The 17,723-nt window shown below is 39.9% G+C and overlaps 1 protein-coding gene across 9 annotated transcripts in view; it reads right to left on the minus strand.

The window, feature by feature from the left end:
* Window positions 1-17,723, minus strand: part of LOC127802638 (alpha-1,3-mannosyl-glycoprotein 2-beta-N-acetylglucosaminyltransferase) — an 86,584-nt gene that overhangs the window by 10,378 nt on the left and 58,483 nt on the right. For all 9 annotated transcript variants that reach the window (XM_052338569.1, XM_052338568.1, XM_052338565.1 and 6 more), the window contains 4 exons: window positions 7,155-7,221; window positions 7,011-7,079; window positions 6,846-6,915; window positions 6,680-6,741 (listed from right to left, as the gene is read on the minus strand). In XM_052338569.1, coding sequence (XP_052194529.1) covers window positions 6,680-6,741; window positions 6,846-6,915; window positions 7,011-7,079; window positions 7,155-7,221 — 268 coding nt within the window. The remainder of the gene's footprint in view (window positions 1-6,679; window positions 6,742-6,845; window positions 6,916-7,010; window positions 7,080-7,154; window positions 7,222-17,723) is intronic.

Consider the following 17,723-nt stretch of genomic DNA (forward strand, 5'->3'; position numbering starts at 1 on the left):
GGGGAATGTTGAGAGAAGTAGTTCTATTGGTCCTGTACAAAGGAATATTAACTGTAGTTTTGTTAAGTGTAGTTATAGTTCAGTTAAGTTTGTTAGTTAGGACTTGTCCGCTGGTTCACTTGTCTTTCTACAGCTGTCAAGGTTAGTTGTATGTCTAACAGGATCAGTTGAGTTCACAATCTATAAATACTCAATTGCTCTTCTGTTTCTAATGTCAATAATCATTTTGAGCAAATTTTAGTTTCAGCTCTCCTCTCTCTTTCCAGTTTCATTCTTTTTCTTCAAAGAAGCTCTCACTTCAACATTGTTCTCTTTTGGTTGCATTGTGTCGTGGCTGTTCTAGTTATGTGGTATTGATGTTTTGTTCAAGGGTTTTAGGAACACTAGAAGATGTCTTGTGTCTACATTGGAAAGTTAGACCCATGCGTTACTAAGAGAGCTTGAAGATGAATTTCTCACATTTGGAGTTTTGCAGAGTGTTTGGGTTGCGCAAAGACCTCCAGGTTGTTATGCTTTTATTAACTTTGATGACCATAGAGATGCATATGATGCAGTTTGTGAACTAAATGGTAAAAATGGTTGGTGAGTTGAGATGTCTCACAACTTTAGAGGTAATGGTGGCTGTCATGGAAATGGATGTGGTCATCCTTGAGCAACCAATACAACCCTTGGTAGATCTTCAACGAGTATCTCAAAAATATGCTCAATTCTAAGCAACCCAAACAACCCTTCATCTATAACATCTTTTGCTCACACTGGTAATCCCACTACTTGTTTTACACAGTCCTCTTCTCTCAACCATGGATTTTTGACTAAGGTGCTACTAACCATATGCTTAGTAATAGTTCTCTATTCTCTCATATCCAATATTCGAGTCTTTACCTACTATTTGTTGATTCCCGTAAGAAACTCAAGAGAAAGGAAAAATGAAGGTTCTCTAATCATCCATGAGAAGATTGGAAGTTAATCTAAACCTTTTGTTTTTTAGAAATCTCTAAATTCAGTTTAGGATACTTTCTTAATTTCAGTTTAGAATTCTTTCCTAAAACTTTGTATAAGTAATAAGCTTTTTGTCCAAGTTTACACATTGTGAATTATTCTCCATTTTTTCTTTTGTTCATTATTCTCCACATCAGAGTAAATCTCTTCCACAGCTTCCCAAATTGCTTTAGCCATTTTGTAGAAGAGATATGTCCTCCCAATCTTGGGCTCCATCAAGTTGATTAACCAAACCATGACAATGGAGTCCTCAGCATCCCAAATACTATAGGTGGTTACTTCAATATCAGGCATAGGTATTGCTCCTATAAGATACCCAACCTTTCCTTTGCCCTTGATGACTAGCAAAACTGATTGAGACCATTCTCTGAACTTCGTTTCATTTAGTTTGTGTTCAGTAATCTGGAGAGAATTGCTATCAAGAGTTATTAGAGTAGCAAGCATCAGTATAACTCTAACTAGAATGGAATCAATGGTAGATGATTCACTAGTTGTCACTGCTGATGGATTTCTAGCCATGACTTGAAACTTAGAACTCTACGATTTGAAGGGTAAGGATTAAAAAGATTTCAGCCACAAAAGAATCAGTGGCTCTGATACCATGAACAGAGAATTATTTTGAGAGAAACTCTCTGATAATTTTATTTGTCAACAGTCAATCAATATATACAGCAAAACTTCCTATATTTAGCCTCCTAAATCTAAGGTCTAATTGATACAACAATTGTACTATCTATGGCTAGACTACTTAATTATAAAGGACTGATTTACAGGACTAATTGAAGAATAACAGCTAACAATCATTAAGCATGGTAACTTTCTAATGTAGAACTTTCCTAATAAGATCTCCGAGAAATTGGCAGGATTCTTTGCTGAATTCCAACAATCACAATGGAATTTTCTGCATCCCAAGCACCATACATCATGTCTGTTGAGGCGGGCATTGGAATTGCACTAGTGACATACCCTGCTTTTCCTTTTTCCTTGAGAATGAGGAAGACGGACTGAAACCACTCTCTGAAATTGATTCCATTGAGTTTATGTTGGATTATTTGGAGGGAATGATTTTCTAAGGGTGTAATACCCCATATTTTCGTAAGGTTGTCACGTATTTTAAGTGAATTTAAAATATCAAAAAATATGCTTGAAATGACAACAAGTGACTAATCGGTCACAGGGAGTGCCCTGGAGCTTAGATATTTAAGGACAAAGATATATTTTTGACGAACGTCTCGAGGCGATATTTATGGCGCTAAAAGAAATAAAATAAGAGACGATTTTCGGTTAAGCTAAGTTATAGCCTGAAAAGATCGAATGATGGTCAGGGCTTCCCGAAAATCGTACATATCGAGTAATTTTGAGTTATTAATTTTGAGATTTTAAGTATCTCGATAAATTTGATATTTGAGGGTGTAATTGTAATTAGAGAATTATCCAAACGAAATAAGGATAAAATTAAGAGCTTATGTGATAAAATATTAAAGTTGAGGACTTGAAATAAGGGCCAAAATGTCATTTGAAAGAAGTTAGGGAATTAGCTTGGATTTCAAAAGTTAAATCCATTCTAGTTTTGGATTTCAAAAGCCATTCAAATATATCTTTGAGTCTTTGGAGTCCATGGCTTAGTTTGTGACAAGTGACATAATGTGATTGGTTGAAGAAATCTATAAAAAGGCATCTGGGTTGTTCTCAAATCATTCCAAACAAGTTTGAGAGTTGAGACACTCTAAGAGGAGGAGCTTTCTCTAGAGAGAGAGGAGGAAGTTCGGTGAGAAGGCGGGAAGAAATCGAAGGAGAAGCCGGGGAAAACGAGCCTTGTCGGAGTTACGAGCCTTCGCCGGAGTTCGCCAAAATCAGTCAGCAAAAAAAGCGAGGTAAGTTCGATTTTTTTTTTTTTTGATAATCCTGTAGAGGGGGAAGAGAGGGTCGCGTAGATTCAAATGGGGGTCGAATCGGAGTTAAAACGAGGGAGATATAACCGAAATACGAAAACGACGCAATGCTGTCCAAATCTGGTAGCAGCGCGTGAGATACACGCGCCAGAAGTGGCTGCACGTGAAGGCGCGTGAGCCACCTTCCTAGGGCGCGTGACGGGTCCATTTTCCTTAAAATTTTTCAATTATGCCCCTACTTTAATATCCTTCTATCCTATGTAAAAATATTTGAGGTTAGCTTTACCAAAACGCGTGTTTTCTGCAGAAACCTAGGCCGTTTGCTGTGAAATTATACTGTCCAAGAGATAAACCAACAAGGTGAGACTCCTATACTCTAAATCCTATTTTTTATTCTCTTATGAGAGACTTCTATTGCATGAGACATATTTTGTGAAGTTCTTGTACGTAGACTTTTGTTATTCTCTTATGTAAAATCATGTTGTACATATGAAATATATTTTTCTGGAAAATATATGTTGTTGGCTTTTTAACTGTTGCATTTATAAAATTCGTGTGGCCATACTGTTGTGCCTATTTGTTGTTGGCCGAGGGCAAAAGTCGGATATCCCCCGAGAGGCGTTATGCGTGCGCCATCGAGAAAGCTCTTGTGGGGAAGACCGTGAGTCTAAGGAACAATGAATGTGGTGCTTGCATGAGTTCTATGAGGTTGGGCCGAAGTGACATGGTTAGGGACCTCTCGAGAGGCGCTATGCGTGCGCCATTGAGAAAGCTCTCGTTGGAGGAGACTGACGTGTTCACGAGACACTTCGGAGTAGTTCTCGTTGTCTTCTCATACATTTTATACCTGATCATACATCGATATAAACTGGTTTTGGAGTTTCTCACTAGAAGATTCATCTTCTAATTGGAGTATGTCTCTGGAATATTCAAACGTTCCAGGTTCGACGAGCGACTCTAAGAAAAATAAGGTAGCTGAGGAATTAACTTAAATTACTGTCTGTAGCATGATTAGCATATTTTTGTTTATGCGCGAACCTATGTAATTTTGGATAAGTTTAAGATGTTCAGTTATCACTTGATGATGTCCATGTAATATATTTTGTAGACTTCTTGAACAATTTTATGATAAATAAAGTATTATGGTTGTGAACCATATCAGGTTCGATTAGAGATGACAAAATGGGCTTGGCCCGACGGGCTGGCCCGTTGGGGCCCGGCCCAGCATCGGGCTAGGGCCAGCATTTTGCTGGCCCATTTAAGGCCGGGCCGATTTGGCCCGGCCCCCTTGGCCCGCTAATCGGCCACACAACCCCCCACCCCCCCCCCAAACAGCCCTCGCCCTCTGTCTTGCCCTCGCCCTCGCCGGTCGCCGCCCTCGCTCGTCCTCGCTCGCCCTTTGTCTCGCCCTCACCTCGCTCGCCCTCTATCTCGCCCTCGCCCTCACCTTGCCCTCTGTCTCGCCCTCGCCCTCGTCTCACCCTCGCCCGCGCCCCTCACCCACCCTCTGTCTCGCCCTCGCCCTCGCCCTCACCTCGCCCTCGCCCTCGCCCTCGCCCTCGCCCCTCGCTCGCCCTCTGTCGCCCGCGCCCCTCGTTGGCCTGTTTGGCCTGCGGGCCCGTGTAGGGTCAGGCTAGGGCCAGCAATCTGCTGGCCCGTTTTTTAAGCGGGCCGATTTGGCCCGACCCGCTTGGCCCGCGGGCCACTTGGTGGCGGCCGGCCCGGCCCGTTTGCCATCTCTAGGTTCGATCTAGCTTCTGCATTTAAAATTCTAACACCTGTCTTAGCTATTTAATATTGGGTTTGTTAAGCTGAGAATGTGAAAATTAGGGTTTTTGGGAATTTGTATGATGTATGGCAGCGATTGTGATATGAAAAATTTTTATATTCCCGAAATCCTAAGTTATAACACGCTCGAAAAATTTGGGGTGTTACAAAGGGTGATGACTAGTTAGGGTTTGGTATTGACTGTGTTAGGGAAGAGGATGATGAGGAATCACTGGAAGAATTGGTCCCAACCATTTGCTGGGGTCCTGCTACCATGAACAAAGAGATTATGGGAAGAATTTCTCTTTATTAATTTTACATGAATGAGAAATTACAATATATATACTAGACCTTTCCCTCCTTTAAGGAAACAAATTAGAAAAAGGAAACAAACCCTAAAATCTAAAGCTACAAAGCAGGAAGTTAAATATGAAATTACAACTACAAGAGAAAGTTGACCAAATTGATTCTCATATAATCGGGATTTTATTCTATCTTTCCAACAGTTGGGAAATTAATTTATCTATCACAAAAAAGACTAGATATAACCTATGCTGTCAGTATAGTGAGTAAGTTTATGCATGGATCCTTGCAAAGAGCATTTGCAAGCGGTTTAGAAGGTACTTCAGTATCTCAAATCTACAATTGGGAGAGGATTGCTATTCCAAAAAGGTGGTGAGCTAACCCTAGAAGTTTATACAGATATAGACCATGCAAGGAAGGTCTACCATATATTATTGCATGTTCCTAAGAGGTAATCTTGTGACATGGAGAAGTAAGAAGCAATTTGTGGTTGTTAGGTCAATTGCTGAAGTCAAATTCTGGGATATGGCTCATGGGATTTGTGAGTTGTTGTGGCTAAAAATAATCCTAGATGACTTGAGGATTAAAAGAATTGGACCTATGAAGCTATATTGTGATGACAACTCGGCTATCAACATTGCAGACAATCTAGTCCAACATAATCGAACTAAGCACATAGAGATCAAGAAGCACTTTATAAAGGAGAAGCTTGACAATGGGCGGATTAGCACTCCATATGTGCCATCATGTGATCAATTAGTAGATGTTCTCACTAAGGGACTTCTTTGATGCAAAAGCCCTAGCTACTAAATTTATGGACCAGGCTGACAAGAGAAAACCTAAGAGGAAAGCCAAGAAGTGACTCTTGGCAAGAAAGAATGGGCCTAAAGATTAGTTTATGGTATTTATAAACTAACCAACCAAGATCTTTGGAAACCAATTTGGTTTTATGACTGATAGTTCAACAATGGAAATTATCAATTTACTAAGATGTCTAATGAAAAAGGTTTAGAGATAACCAAAAAGATTAGTTTATGGTAATTATAAACTTAGAAAAAGTCCATGACAAAGTCCCTAGAGAATCTTGCAAAATATGTTAAAGAAAAAAGGAGCCCAAATTGTATACTATCATATTGTTACAATAGTTTAAATTTATTAATTGATTAAAATTTTAATTTCAAACAAATGCAACGGAAAAGAAGTAATTACACGCAGATTGTGAGACTGTGATGGGCATATTGCTGCTTTCAAGTTAAGAATTGAAATGCTAGCCTATGCAGGGGAACAGCTAATTGACCAGTGAAAGTGTGGGGATGAAAAGCATAACTAACCAAGAAAACAATAAACAAGTCAAAGGGAAGCCTTGAATTGGATTCAAAGGGACAAACCTCAAATCAGTGGGACTGAAAATAGTAAGGTGGATTTGTGGGAGAATATTGGATCCAAAATCTTGCATGAGGTTTAAAATGATTCGAATAAGGTTTTGTTAGCTGATGATGACAGAAAACAAATGGTCCAGCAAAATAAAATAACCAATTTTGAACATGCAGCAAATGTTTCTACAATTCCTTGCTTAAAAACACAAAAATCATGATGGCTTCATGAGAAGCAGGGAAGCAAGAATATCTCCACAGTTACTGCAAATTTATAACAAGGGTAATGGTTATGCAGGATTATCAGCAGTGACAATAATACATCGGAAATTACATATGACTTACAAGGATCATGCACAAACTGCTTTTGTCCATTGTCATTCCATGAAGAAACAGCCATAATGGACCTATTACAGATTCATAGCAATAAATTGCAAAAGGATGGTTAGAGGTTTCTCAAGCATTAAATACTGTAGTGTAGCCAACAGAAAAACTTCACAAGAAGACACACTTATCACTATCAAGTAGTTTGGCTGCAGCCTCAAAATAGTCAAGGAAATCAGGTGCAATTTCCATATCATCTGTATTCCATGGAAACCATTTTTCAGTATATTATCTCACATTGACCACCAAGAAAGGAAACATAGAAGGATCACACAAAGCTAGATCTTTGCACCTTCAAGTATGATAACACGAGTAAAATTATGATTGTAGAACAACTGGTCCAGTGCCCATTTGTAATGACCTACAACAACAACATTTAAGTATGCTTAATAATCAAACTAGAAGAAAACCCTTATGAGAACGTAGAAATTCTTACGTGCAATCTTGTAGTATGCAGTCAACTCCCCAGGCCTCTCAGCATGGATGGGTTCAAAATCCAAGTGCTGAAGCCATAGTTACATGTTAGCCAGGTTTATATTTAAATTATTTCTCAATAATACATCAACATATTTCTTAGTTAAAATATAAGAAACTTTGGCTTAAAAACAAGTTAGCCAATCAAGTTATGCAATCAAATAGTTCTCAACTAGAGATTTAAAGAGCTCTTCATTTCACATCACAAGTACAAGGGAAAAAGCAATACAAGGTTGAAGACCAATTGTGAAAATCCTGGGAGAGTTTCACCTTCACTCATCTTGTAATATGCATGAAAGGGCTAAGCAAAGAGCTAGCAAGAGAAAATCCATGAAGGAATTATGATGTAGCAGGTTTTTGGGCACCAATCATGGGACACCTGTGAGAATTTTGTCTTCACTTCTGCTAGTAAAATTCACCAGGTAAGCTAAGAGCTAACAAGATGTGATCCATGGAGGAATTCTGATAGGCGGGTTTGCAGCCCTGCCCCACCAACTACTAAATAAAAGTGAACCCAAGAAAAAGATTGATGGACCTCAGTAGTATTAGAAAGTAAGTTACACTTCAAGTGACCCTTCAAAGCGGTCTTCCTTTAAATACGCCCCAAAACAACTACCTTGTGTGGAGCCCCTGTCGTAGTATAGTATGGGGTGAAAGAGTGATTGCGCAAATTGCATTTTCCATTACTTATTACACAGGTAACACAACTGAAAACTGGCCTTCCCCCCTTCATGCAACCTGCACCACTGTCTTCTTGTCTCCCCCTCCCAGAAAAGGTTGACTAGGCCCCATTTGTGCTTGTGTCATGCTTTCTGGTTTTATGCCATTAAAGCATATAGGCAAGTGAGTTTCCCAAGTCTTGTCAACTCCAGTAACTAATGACCTAGACCTATAGTATACTTGAAAGATTCTACTAGTTTGGCAAACATGTTTAGGAGGTTCCATGTGTTGAGCCAACTTGCATTAGTCAATGATTAACACTTTACTGATTAAGAAAACTTGCGAGGATGATTAAATATTTTTACAAAATTTGTTAAGTGTTTTTAAAAGCTTAGTAGATGAGGTAGTGGATGCAAAGAGAATAGGGGATAGGATTATTATGGTGAAGGTTATTCTAGGAAGAATGACTATGAATATCTTTAGTACATATGCACCACAAGCGGGGTTAGGTGAGGAGATAAAAGCAAAATTCTGGAAGGACCTAGAGGGACTCATACAAATGATACCAATAGGAGAGAAAGTGATTATAGGAGGTGACTTAAATGGTCACGTGGGTAGAGACGGAAACGGCTATAGAGAGGTACATGGAGGGTATGAATTCGGGGAAATTAATAATGAAGGTAAATCTATTCTAGATTTTGCAATGGCATATGGGCTCATCATAACCAATACTAGGTTCAAAAAACGGGACGAATACTTAATCACATATAAAAATGTCACATCAAGCACCCAAATAGATTACTTCCTCATGAGACAAGAGAATCGGGTATGTTGTAGGGATTGTAAGGTGATACCGGGAGAGTGTTTGACTACTCCACATAGAATTCTAGTACTTGACGTCCAAGTAAGAAATTGGAAGAGAAAAAATCACATAAAACAAAATCCAAAAATCAGGTGGTGGGATTTAAAAGGGGAGAAACAACTAATCTTCAAAGAAAAATTAAGGGGTAGAAGAGAATGGAATGGAGAAGGACAAACAAACCAAATGTGGAGAGAAATGGCTAATGCCCTGATAAGCACAGCAAAGGTAGTGCTTGGAGAGACAAATGGTAGAGCCCCTAACCTTAAGGAGTCTTGGTGGTGGAATGAAAAAGTACAATTGAAAATTAAAAATAAGAAAAATTGCTATAAGGCGGTATATCAGTGCAACAATGAAGAACATAAAAAAAATTACAAAGAATCAAAAAAGGCAGCAAAAAAAGCTGTTAGTGAAGCAAGGTCAAAAGCATACGAGAATCTATATAAACGACTTAATACAAAAGATGGAAAAAGGGATATATATAAATTAGCTAAAGCAAGAGAAAGAAAAACAAGGGATTTAAATCAAGTGAAATGCATAAAAGATGAAAATCAAAATGTATTAGTGAATGAGGGAGCGATTAAGGAGAGATGGAATGAGTATTTCACAAAATTATTCAATGATGATGGCGACACAAGAGTTAGGTTGGGGCATCTTAGTAACTCCGAAGGGAACGTGAGCTATACATTTTATCGACGCATAAGTCCAAATGAAATAAGGCAAGCATTAAAAAAGATGAAAAATCATAAGGTGGTGGGACTGGATAATATACCAATAGAAGCATGGAAATGCATGGGAGAAGAGGGTATCTCCTGGCTAACGAAATTATTTAACGCGATTCTTAAATCAAAAAAGATGCCAGATGAGTGGAGGAAGAGTACTTTGGTCCCTATATACAAGAACAAAGGAGATGTTCAAAACTGTGAAAATTACAGAGGAATTAAGTTAATGAGCCATACCATGAAACTCTGGAAGAGAATAATAGAGCAGAGACTCAGAAAAGAAACAGAGATCTCAGAAAATCAGTTTGGTTTCATGCCCGGTAGGTCAATAATGGAAGCTATATACTTACTGAGGCGCCTAATGGAAAGGTATCGGGATCATCAGAAGGACCTACATATGGTGTTTATAGATCTAGAAAGGCCTATGATAGGGTCCCTAGAGAAGTATTATAGAGGGTTTTAGAGAAGAAAGGAGTCCGAATAGCCTATATACAAGCCCTTAAGGACATGTATCATGGTGCAAAGTCAAGGGTCAGAACATGCGGAGGGGATACTGAACCGTTTAAAATTACAATAGGATTACATCAAGGTTCTGCACTAAGTCCATACTTATTTGCTTTAGTAATGAATGAACTCACTAAAGATATTCAAACAGAGGTGCCATGGTGTACGCTATTTGCAGACGACATAGTGTTGGTGCATGAAACAAAAGAAAGAGTGAACACTAAGCTTGAGTTATGGAGAAACAATTTAGAATTTAAGAGATTTAAATTAAGCAGAAAGAAAACAGAATATATGAAATGTAAATTTAGTAAGAATGCAAGAGTGGAGGATGTTATAATAAAATTGAAAGACCAAATCTTACAAGGAAAAGACCATTTTCGATATTTGGGATCAGTGATTCAAAAAGATGGAGAAATTCACGAGGATGTCACACATAGAATTAAGGCAGGTTGGCTAAAATGGAAAAATGCATCGGGGATGTTATGTGATGGTAAAATCCCATTAAAATTAAAAGGAAAATTCTACAGGACATCTATAAGACCAGTTTTGTTGTAAGACTCAGAATGTTGGGCAGTCAAATACCAACATGAGCAAAAAACGAGTGTAGCAGAGATGAGGATGTTAAGATGGATGTGCGGCCATACAAGAAAAGATAAAATTAGAAATGAAGTTATACCAACATGAGCAAAAAACGAGTGTAGCGGAGATGAGGATGTTAAGATGGATGTGCGGCCATACAAGAAAAGATAAAATTAGAAATGAAGTTATTCGTAATAAGATAGGAGTAGTGCCAATAGAGGAGAAGATGAGAGAGACTAGACTAAGATGGCTTGGTCATGTGAGAAGGAGACCAACAGACGCTCTTGTGAGGAGAGTTGATGAAATGGAATAATTAATCAAAAAAAAAGGTAGAGGCAGACCTAAGAAGACTTTGAGGGAGACATTAAAGTTTGATATAAAGTGTATGGATCTCAATGAAGATATAACAAAAGATAGAAATACATGGAAGTCTAGAATTCATGTAGCCGACCCCACATAGTGGGATAAAGGCTGGATATGTTGTTGTTGTTAAGTGTTTTTAAACCTCAGAAAGCCCTGAAAACCAGAAATTGGGCTGAAAGTTAACTATCAATATCACAGTTGAGAAAAATGCTATTGGTACATCATTGTGTACACCTTGGGCTACACAATGATATTAAAATATCTAAAATGCCCCTCACCCAAGGTGGTGAGGTGAGACAATGTGAGGCGGTGAGGCGCAGTGAGGCGAGGCGATGAGGCGCAGGGGATATTTTTGTCATTTGTGATGTATTGTATAGCCTAAAGTGTACACAATGATGTACCCCTATAGCATGGTCCCACAGTTGGAAGTATTCAAGATTCTGGTTCTTGGCAGTTGACCTAGCAGCCAACTGTCAATAGTACAGCTGACCATTTTTGGTCACTGGTTTTCCTAGTTGATCCACAATCGACTGACAGTATGGCAATCGACCTAAGTTGGCTATTGGTTTTTAACAGTCTGGCTGTCCAATGGCCAGTCAACCAGTATTGGTTACTGGTTGGTCTACAGTTAACTTGGGAATGCCAGTCAAAATCAACCATCACCTTGAGAGTCAGTGAACTTTGCTCATTGAACTTTGGCAGCCAACCTCACAGTTGGCATTCTGTTTCACATTCAGGGTCACCAGCCAGAAATTGTAGGCCAGTGGTAATGAACTAAAAGGAAGCATGGTGAGGATTTTGGGACTGGCAATGTGTTTACTATCTGTAATTAGCCTTCTTATATGCCATTGTATGGAAAAGCTTCATACTTCTATTGCCCTCTTTGAAGAATAATGACCTGGATTTTCACTGCCAGCAAATGTCATCTTTTCAAAGTACTCTACTAACTTGATTTTCTGTCTCAAACAACAATGCGCTAATTTCTCCTTCCATGTCTACTCTAGCTGACAATTCCTCCCTTGAAATGAGACCAAAGCCACCCTTCGTTTTCATATAAGGATTTGATATTCTTTACCAGTCAAAAACACCTCCGTATTTCCCCTTTCCAGGTCACTTTCTAGGAGTTAAGTTTTTCAGCCAAGCAGTAAATAGGCGAGCCTCTAGGCTCTGGATATTCCGCTAATTTCTTAGTTAATCCACCAAGTAATATCCTAAGCACATAGCTTCATATATAAATGGATAAGGCCACAGCTTTCTAGCAAAATGGGCAAGTGAATGTAGGCAGCCCACAGAAGACAGACTGTTGAACATCTAGGAAATGTTTCTTTCAAAAATAAAAATTAAGAAAAAAACCATCTAAGAAGAAGAGAAGATTCTCCGTTAGAATTGAACCAGGTAAAGGGTCGCCTTTCAAGGGAATGTCTAATTCCATAGAATTTATATACAAAAATCTCTCATGACTGTCACGCCCCTAGGGGCATTTATGTAATAAAGCATTGTGGTGCATTAGATATTGTACCCAATGGTTGCCGCTCATAGTGTTTGTACCTATTTGGTTATGCTTAACTAACCGAGGTGATGGCCTATAAAAGGCATTGTAAAAGAGGATGTGATCTATGAATGAGAAATTGGTTCTTTCCCTCTCTTTTCTCTCTCTAATTCTCCCTCCCCATTCAAATTCCCCCTCCATTCTTCTCTGTCCATAATTCTCAGAATTAGCCACACCTTAGAATTGAGGCCTAACATTCTAGTATCAGAGTCGACAGTCCCCGACGATGTCTATGTGACGGTGGTGGAAATGAATTGTGTTGGTTAGAGTAGTGGAAGTGAGAACATATCTAGAGATGGCGGAAAGAACGAGACTTAAACAGTTGGATCGAGGATGGAAGCACTCGAGTTCACGATGACTCAGATGCATGAAGCGATCACACAGAGTAGGAAGGATGTGGCTGCGATCAGGGATGGGATGTGGGAGGACTAGTCAACCTCTTGGGAGAACATGCAGCGTGAATTGGAAAGGAATAGAGAAGCTATGGATCAGTTTGGCCAGTGAATCAATAGCATGTTCAACATGCTGTCATCCCTATCACAATTCTGGTTGTCACCGGAATTTCCCCCTAGATCTACAAACAATTCAAATCTGGCTGGTCAAGGCATACTTCCACATCTGCAAGGAGAAGTAGAGGCGGAGGAGTTACATGACACGAGGTCTGGTGTCCAGTAGGTAAGGGAAACTAACTTGCATACTGATACTACCACACCAATGCTAAGGTTGGAGAAAACTTTGTTTAACGAATCTAGACCGAGATTGTGGATTTGTCGGTGTGAACATTTCTTCCAGTTCTATAATGTGGCAGAGCCCCAGAGGATCACCTTGGCCACAACCTATCTCAATGATACGGCCGATTCTTAGTTTCAAGGGCGGTTTCGGTCTAGGAGAATGGAGACACATTGGATCGACTTTGCTGAGGAGCTATGTAGGAGATTTGGGGAGAAAAATATGGCTGAAATTATTGAAGAGTTCAATAAACTTAGGCAGGAAGGAAATGTCATGGAATATCTAGAAAAATTCGAGGAGTTAGGGGCCTTGATATGGAATGCTCAGCCATCCCTCACTGAGTAATATTTTGTGTTAAGCTTCATCAACGATCTCAAGGACGAGTTGAGATCCATGGTGAAGATGATGATGCCCTCCACTATTAGACAGGCGACTGAAAAGGCCAGGTTATGGGAGCTGACCTTAGAGGCAATTTACAAGAAGAATAAGGTTCAATCCAGGACTTAGCCTACCTTCAGGGGTAAACTCTAAGGCTTTGGGGTCAAGAGTGGGTGTAGGCCAACAGAAGGGGAATCAACAACCCTTGGCAATTAGGAACCCCGCCGTGGAGCAAAGGAGGCAGCTGGGGTTATGTTTTAAATGCGAGAACGTTATGGCCCCGGCCACCAATGTCACAGGCAATTGCTAAAAATGGAAGGGAAAGATGAGGAGAAGGAAGAAGAGGAAGAGGAAATGGACAATGGGGCCATTGTGGAAGATGCCCTGGAGGAGGCCCAAGGAGACAAAGGGGGGGAGATTTGATTTCACGCACTCAAGGGGGAACCTATTGGAAAGATCATCAAAGTGAGAGGACAAGCTGGGAAGAGGAAGATTGTGGTGCTGATAGATAGTGGCGGCACCCACAACTTCTTGAATGAAGCCACGACCACGGAGTTACGGTGCAAGCTCACAGCCACCACTCCCTTATTGGTCACAATGGTTAACGATAGCAAGATGTATAGCTATTACAGGTGTGCAGGTTTCAAGTGGATGACGCAAGGGAAGGAATTCTCTACTAATTTGAGAATTTTGGGGCTAGAGGGGTGTGATGTGGTCCTCGAGACTACATGAGAACAATGAGCCCTCTAACCTTTGACTTCAACAAATTAGAAGTCACTTTGGAAGTGGAAGGAAGGAAGTTAACATTGAGTGGCAGTGTGGAAGCAGGGGAATGTAAAGTGATTACCGAAAAAAGGCTACAAAAACTTATAACTAAAGGAAAGGGGCAGATATCACAAGTGTTTTCCATCCATGCTATGGAGGTGGATGAGGAGAAGCAAGAGGGCCCTACTGTCGATAACCCCCTTGCAAAGGTAACATACCCCACTGCCCTACACTCTTTATTATTGGAATTCCAAGATCTAATTGCTGAACCCCAAACCTTACCCCCACACAAACCTTTTAACCACTCCATTACCTTGAAACCCAATTCAGAACCAATTAATATTCATGCCTACCATTACCCCCCTATCCAGAAGTCTGAAATCGAAAAACACGTCAAAAGTAACAGATGCTAGTGTGAATGGAATTAGGGTTGTATTGGTTCAAGAGGGAAAGCCATTGGCTTTTCTTAGCCAGGCACTAGCTCCTATACATCTAGGATTGAGCATCTACAAAAAAGAACTTTTGGCAATACTGGTGGCTGTGGACAAATGGAGGCATTACTTAGAGGGAGGTAAGTTTGTGATCAAAACAGACCATGAGTGTCAAAAATTTTTGCTACAACAAAAGTTGCATACACAATTGCAACGAAAGGGAATGACAAAGTTAATGGGATTAGATTATGTAATTCAGTATAGAAAGGGGAAGGAAAACCTAGCTATTGATGCACTATCCAGGTGCTATGAGGACGGAAGTTCTACTATAATTACAACAGTGGTTCCAGATTGGTGCCAAGAAGTGGTCTCTAGTTATAAAGTTGATGGAAACACTAAAGAACTTCTTCAGCAATTAGTAGTGGACCCAACAGCAAGACCAGGGTATACATTGACCAATGGCCTAATCAGATACCAAGGGAAGCTGGTCAATCAGATACCCATAGGAGGACATTCGAGCATTGTGAACACCTATCACAAGGTCAAGCAACTTTTCCATTGGCCAGGGCTAAAGAAGTATGTGATGAAATTTGTGTTGAGATATGATACTTGCAGGAGGTGCAAGTTAAAGAAATTGGCTACCCCAAGGCTATTACAACCTTTGGATGTTCCAACAGGGCCTTGGGAGAGTATCTCGGACTTAATCGAGGGACTTCCCAAATTAGAAGGGTGAGATTGCATTATGGTAGTGGTGGACAGGTTTACAAAATATGGATATTTCATTGGATTGACCCATCCCTACACTACTCAGGAGATAGCTAAAGTGTTCTTGGACCAGGTGATAAAATTGCATGGAACCCCTAAAGCTATATAATATCTAACCTGGACAAAATTTTTACCAGCCTATTGTGGAAAGAGTTGATGAGATTATTAGGGGTTAAACTCAACATGTCCACTGCCAACAACCCTAAATTGGATGGCCAGACAAAAAGACTCAATTAGTGTTTGGAGACATATTTGAGGTGCTCCTGTAATCTACAACCTAAGACTTGACACAAATGGCTTGCTATGGCCCAGTGGTGGTACAACTCCAGCCACCACAACTCCATAAATAGGTCTCCCTTTGAAGCTTTTTATGCTTACAAGCCACCTTTTCTACCAGCCTTGGGAAATTCCTCTACAGTTGCAGCCCTAGATACCTACCTACAACAAAGGCAGTAGGCCTTGAAGGTACTTAAGACTGAATTAGCCAACTCCAAGAATCATATGAAATAGTTTGCAGACAAAAAGAGAGAGAATTTTAGGTGCGAGAGGTGGTGTATTTGAAGCTCAAACTAGGTCATCTGAAGGCCCTACTCCACAATGCCAGCTCAAAGCTAAAGCCAAGATTCGATGGCCCATTTCCCATTGCCGCAAAGGCGGGAAATGTGGCCTATTGGCTGCAACTACCAGAGAGCTCCAACATCCACTCAATGTTCCATGTCTCACTTCTCAAGAAATCAATGGGAGCACAACCAGTAAGCTCAACCTTGCCTTCCATCCCCAATACTAGTGATAGTATAAAGGAGCCTATAGCTATAGCGGACAGAAGGGTGATTGTCACGACCCTAGGGTTTCCTAGGGTTGGAATATGAATTTAGAAGAAGAAGAACAGAATGGGGAAGGAAACAAAACAGAAAGAGGGAGAGATGGATAAGTAAAGGAGAGGTTTTGGATGCACAGAGGGAGAGAGAAGAGTGGGGAAAAACAGTATGTTTATTCAATCCATTCATAACCCTTATTCTCTAACCTACAGCCTCTTTATAGGTTGTTTACACCCAATTTAGTTACCAACCAACTAACAACTAACACCTCAAGTAACTACACACTAAGGAAAATACAAACAAGAACAATTACAACTAATGCCCTTGGGGTCATGACATTTCCCCCCCTCCTTGAGAGAGTTCTTGTCCCCAAGAACTTGCAGTTGTTGACCCTGTTCTTCATCCAATTCCCGCCTTCACAATCTGAATTCTTCTTTGCCTTTTCTTGTTCTTTTCTCTTATTTGCCTTGGCCTTTTTTTCTTTCTCCTTCTTGGCTTTATCTAATGAATGAGAGAGGAAACAACATCTTGTTATTCAGCAGGCATTTCAAGCTCTTTTGAAATACTGCCTTCATTTTCCTCTACTAAAATTAGCACCAACTCCTCTACCTCTTCAGTGACTAAGAAATCTCCAACCATATCATCTACTGTGATTTCCTTGGTAGTGCCTAAAAGGTCAACAAAATCTTTTGCCACACGTTGACATTTTTTTCCCCACTTTTTCCCCCTCCGTCTCTATTCAGTAAATCCTCAAAATTTAGCTTTGTATTATCATTAGGTATTGGAAGAGTGCCTTTTTTTTCAAGAGAAATAGACTTGAAGTCTTCAAAATCCAAAGTTGTCATGATCATATACTTTCTCGAGTTCACAACATCTTCTACTTCCTCATCTTCCATAGAGATATCCTCAATAGGATTATCTTGTACTTCCTGAATTTCTTGATCCATTGCGGGAAATTCATGAACTTTTTGCTGTAAACTAGGGGTAGCCATAGAAAGACCTTTGTTCTGTTGGCTGCTCTAAAGAAAATTTTTAAGCAGCAGACCATGCTTTCTACAAATGGCTTCCAGTGCCAATTCTTGTAGCCTTGCCTTCTTTGCTGCTCGTTCCACCATAGTAGGACATAACATATTCACCATAAGCCTCAGCAAATCATTAAGACCAATAGTGAATCTTGATATGAAATAAGACTCATTCAAGGTTGGATGGGAATGGAGCGCGCGGATTTTCAATTTCTCAAACTTGACCAAATACTCCATAACCAAATCCTCATGTTTCAACTTGTTGAACTCCTCGTAACTCTCGTCTTCAACTTGATTCTTCTTGGTAGACTTAATAAAAAATTCATCAAACTTACTTGATAAACCTTGTAATTTGCTATCAATTATGTCCCAAGTATTTGCAATTCC

Source organism: Diospyros lotus, chromosome 5 (genome assembly GCF_014633365.1).
Source record: "Diospyros lotus cultivar Yz01 chromosome 5, ASM1463336v1, whole genome shotgun sequence".
Lineage (NCBI taxonomy): Eukaryota > Viridiplantae > Streptophyta > Magnoliopsida > Ericales > Ebenaceae > Diospyros > Diospyros lotus.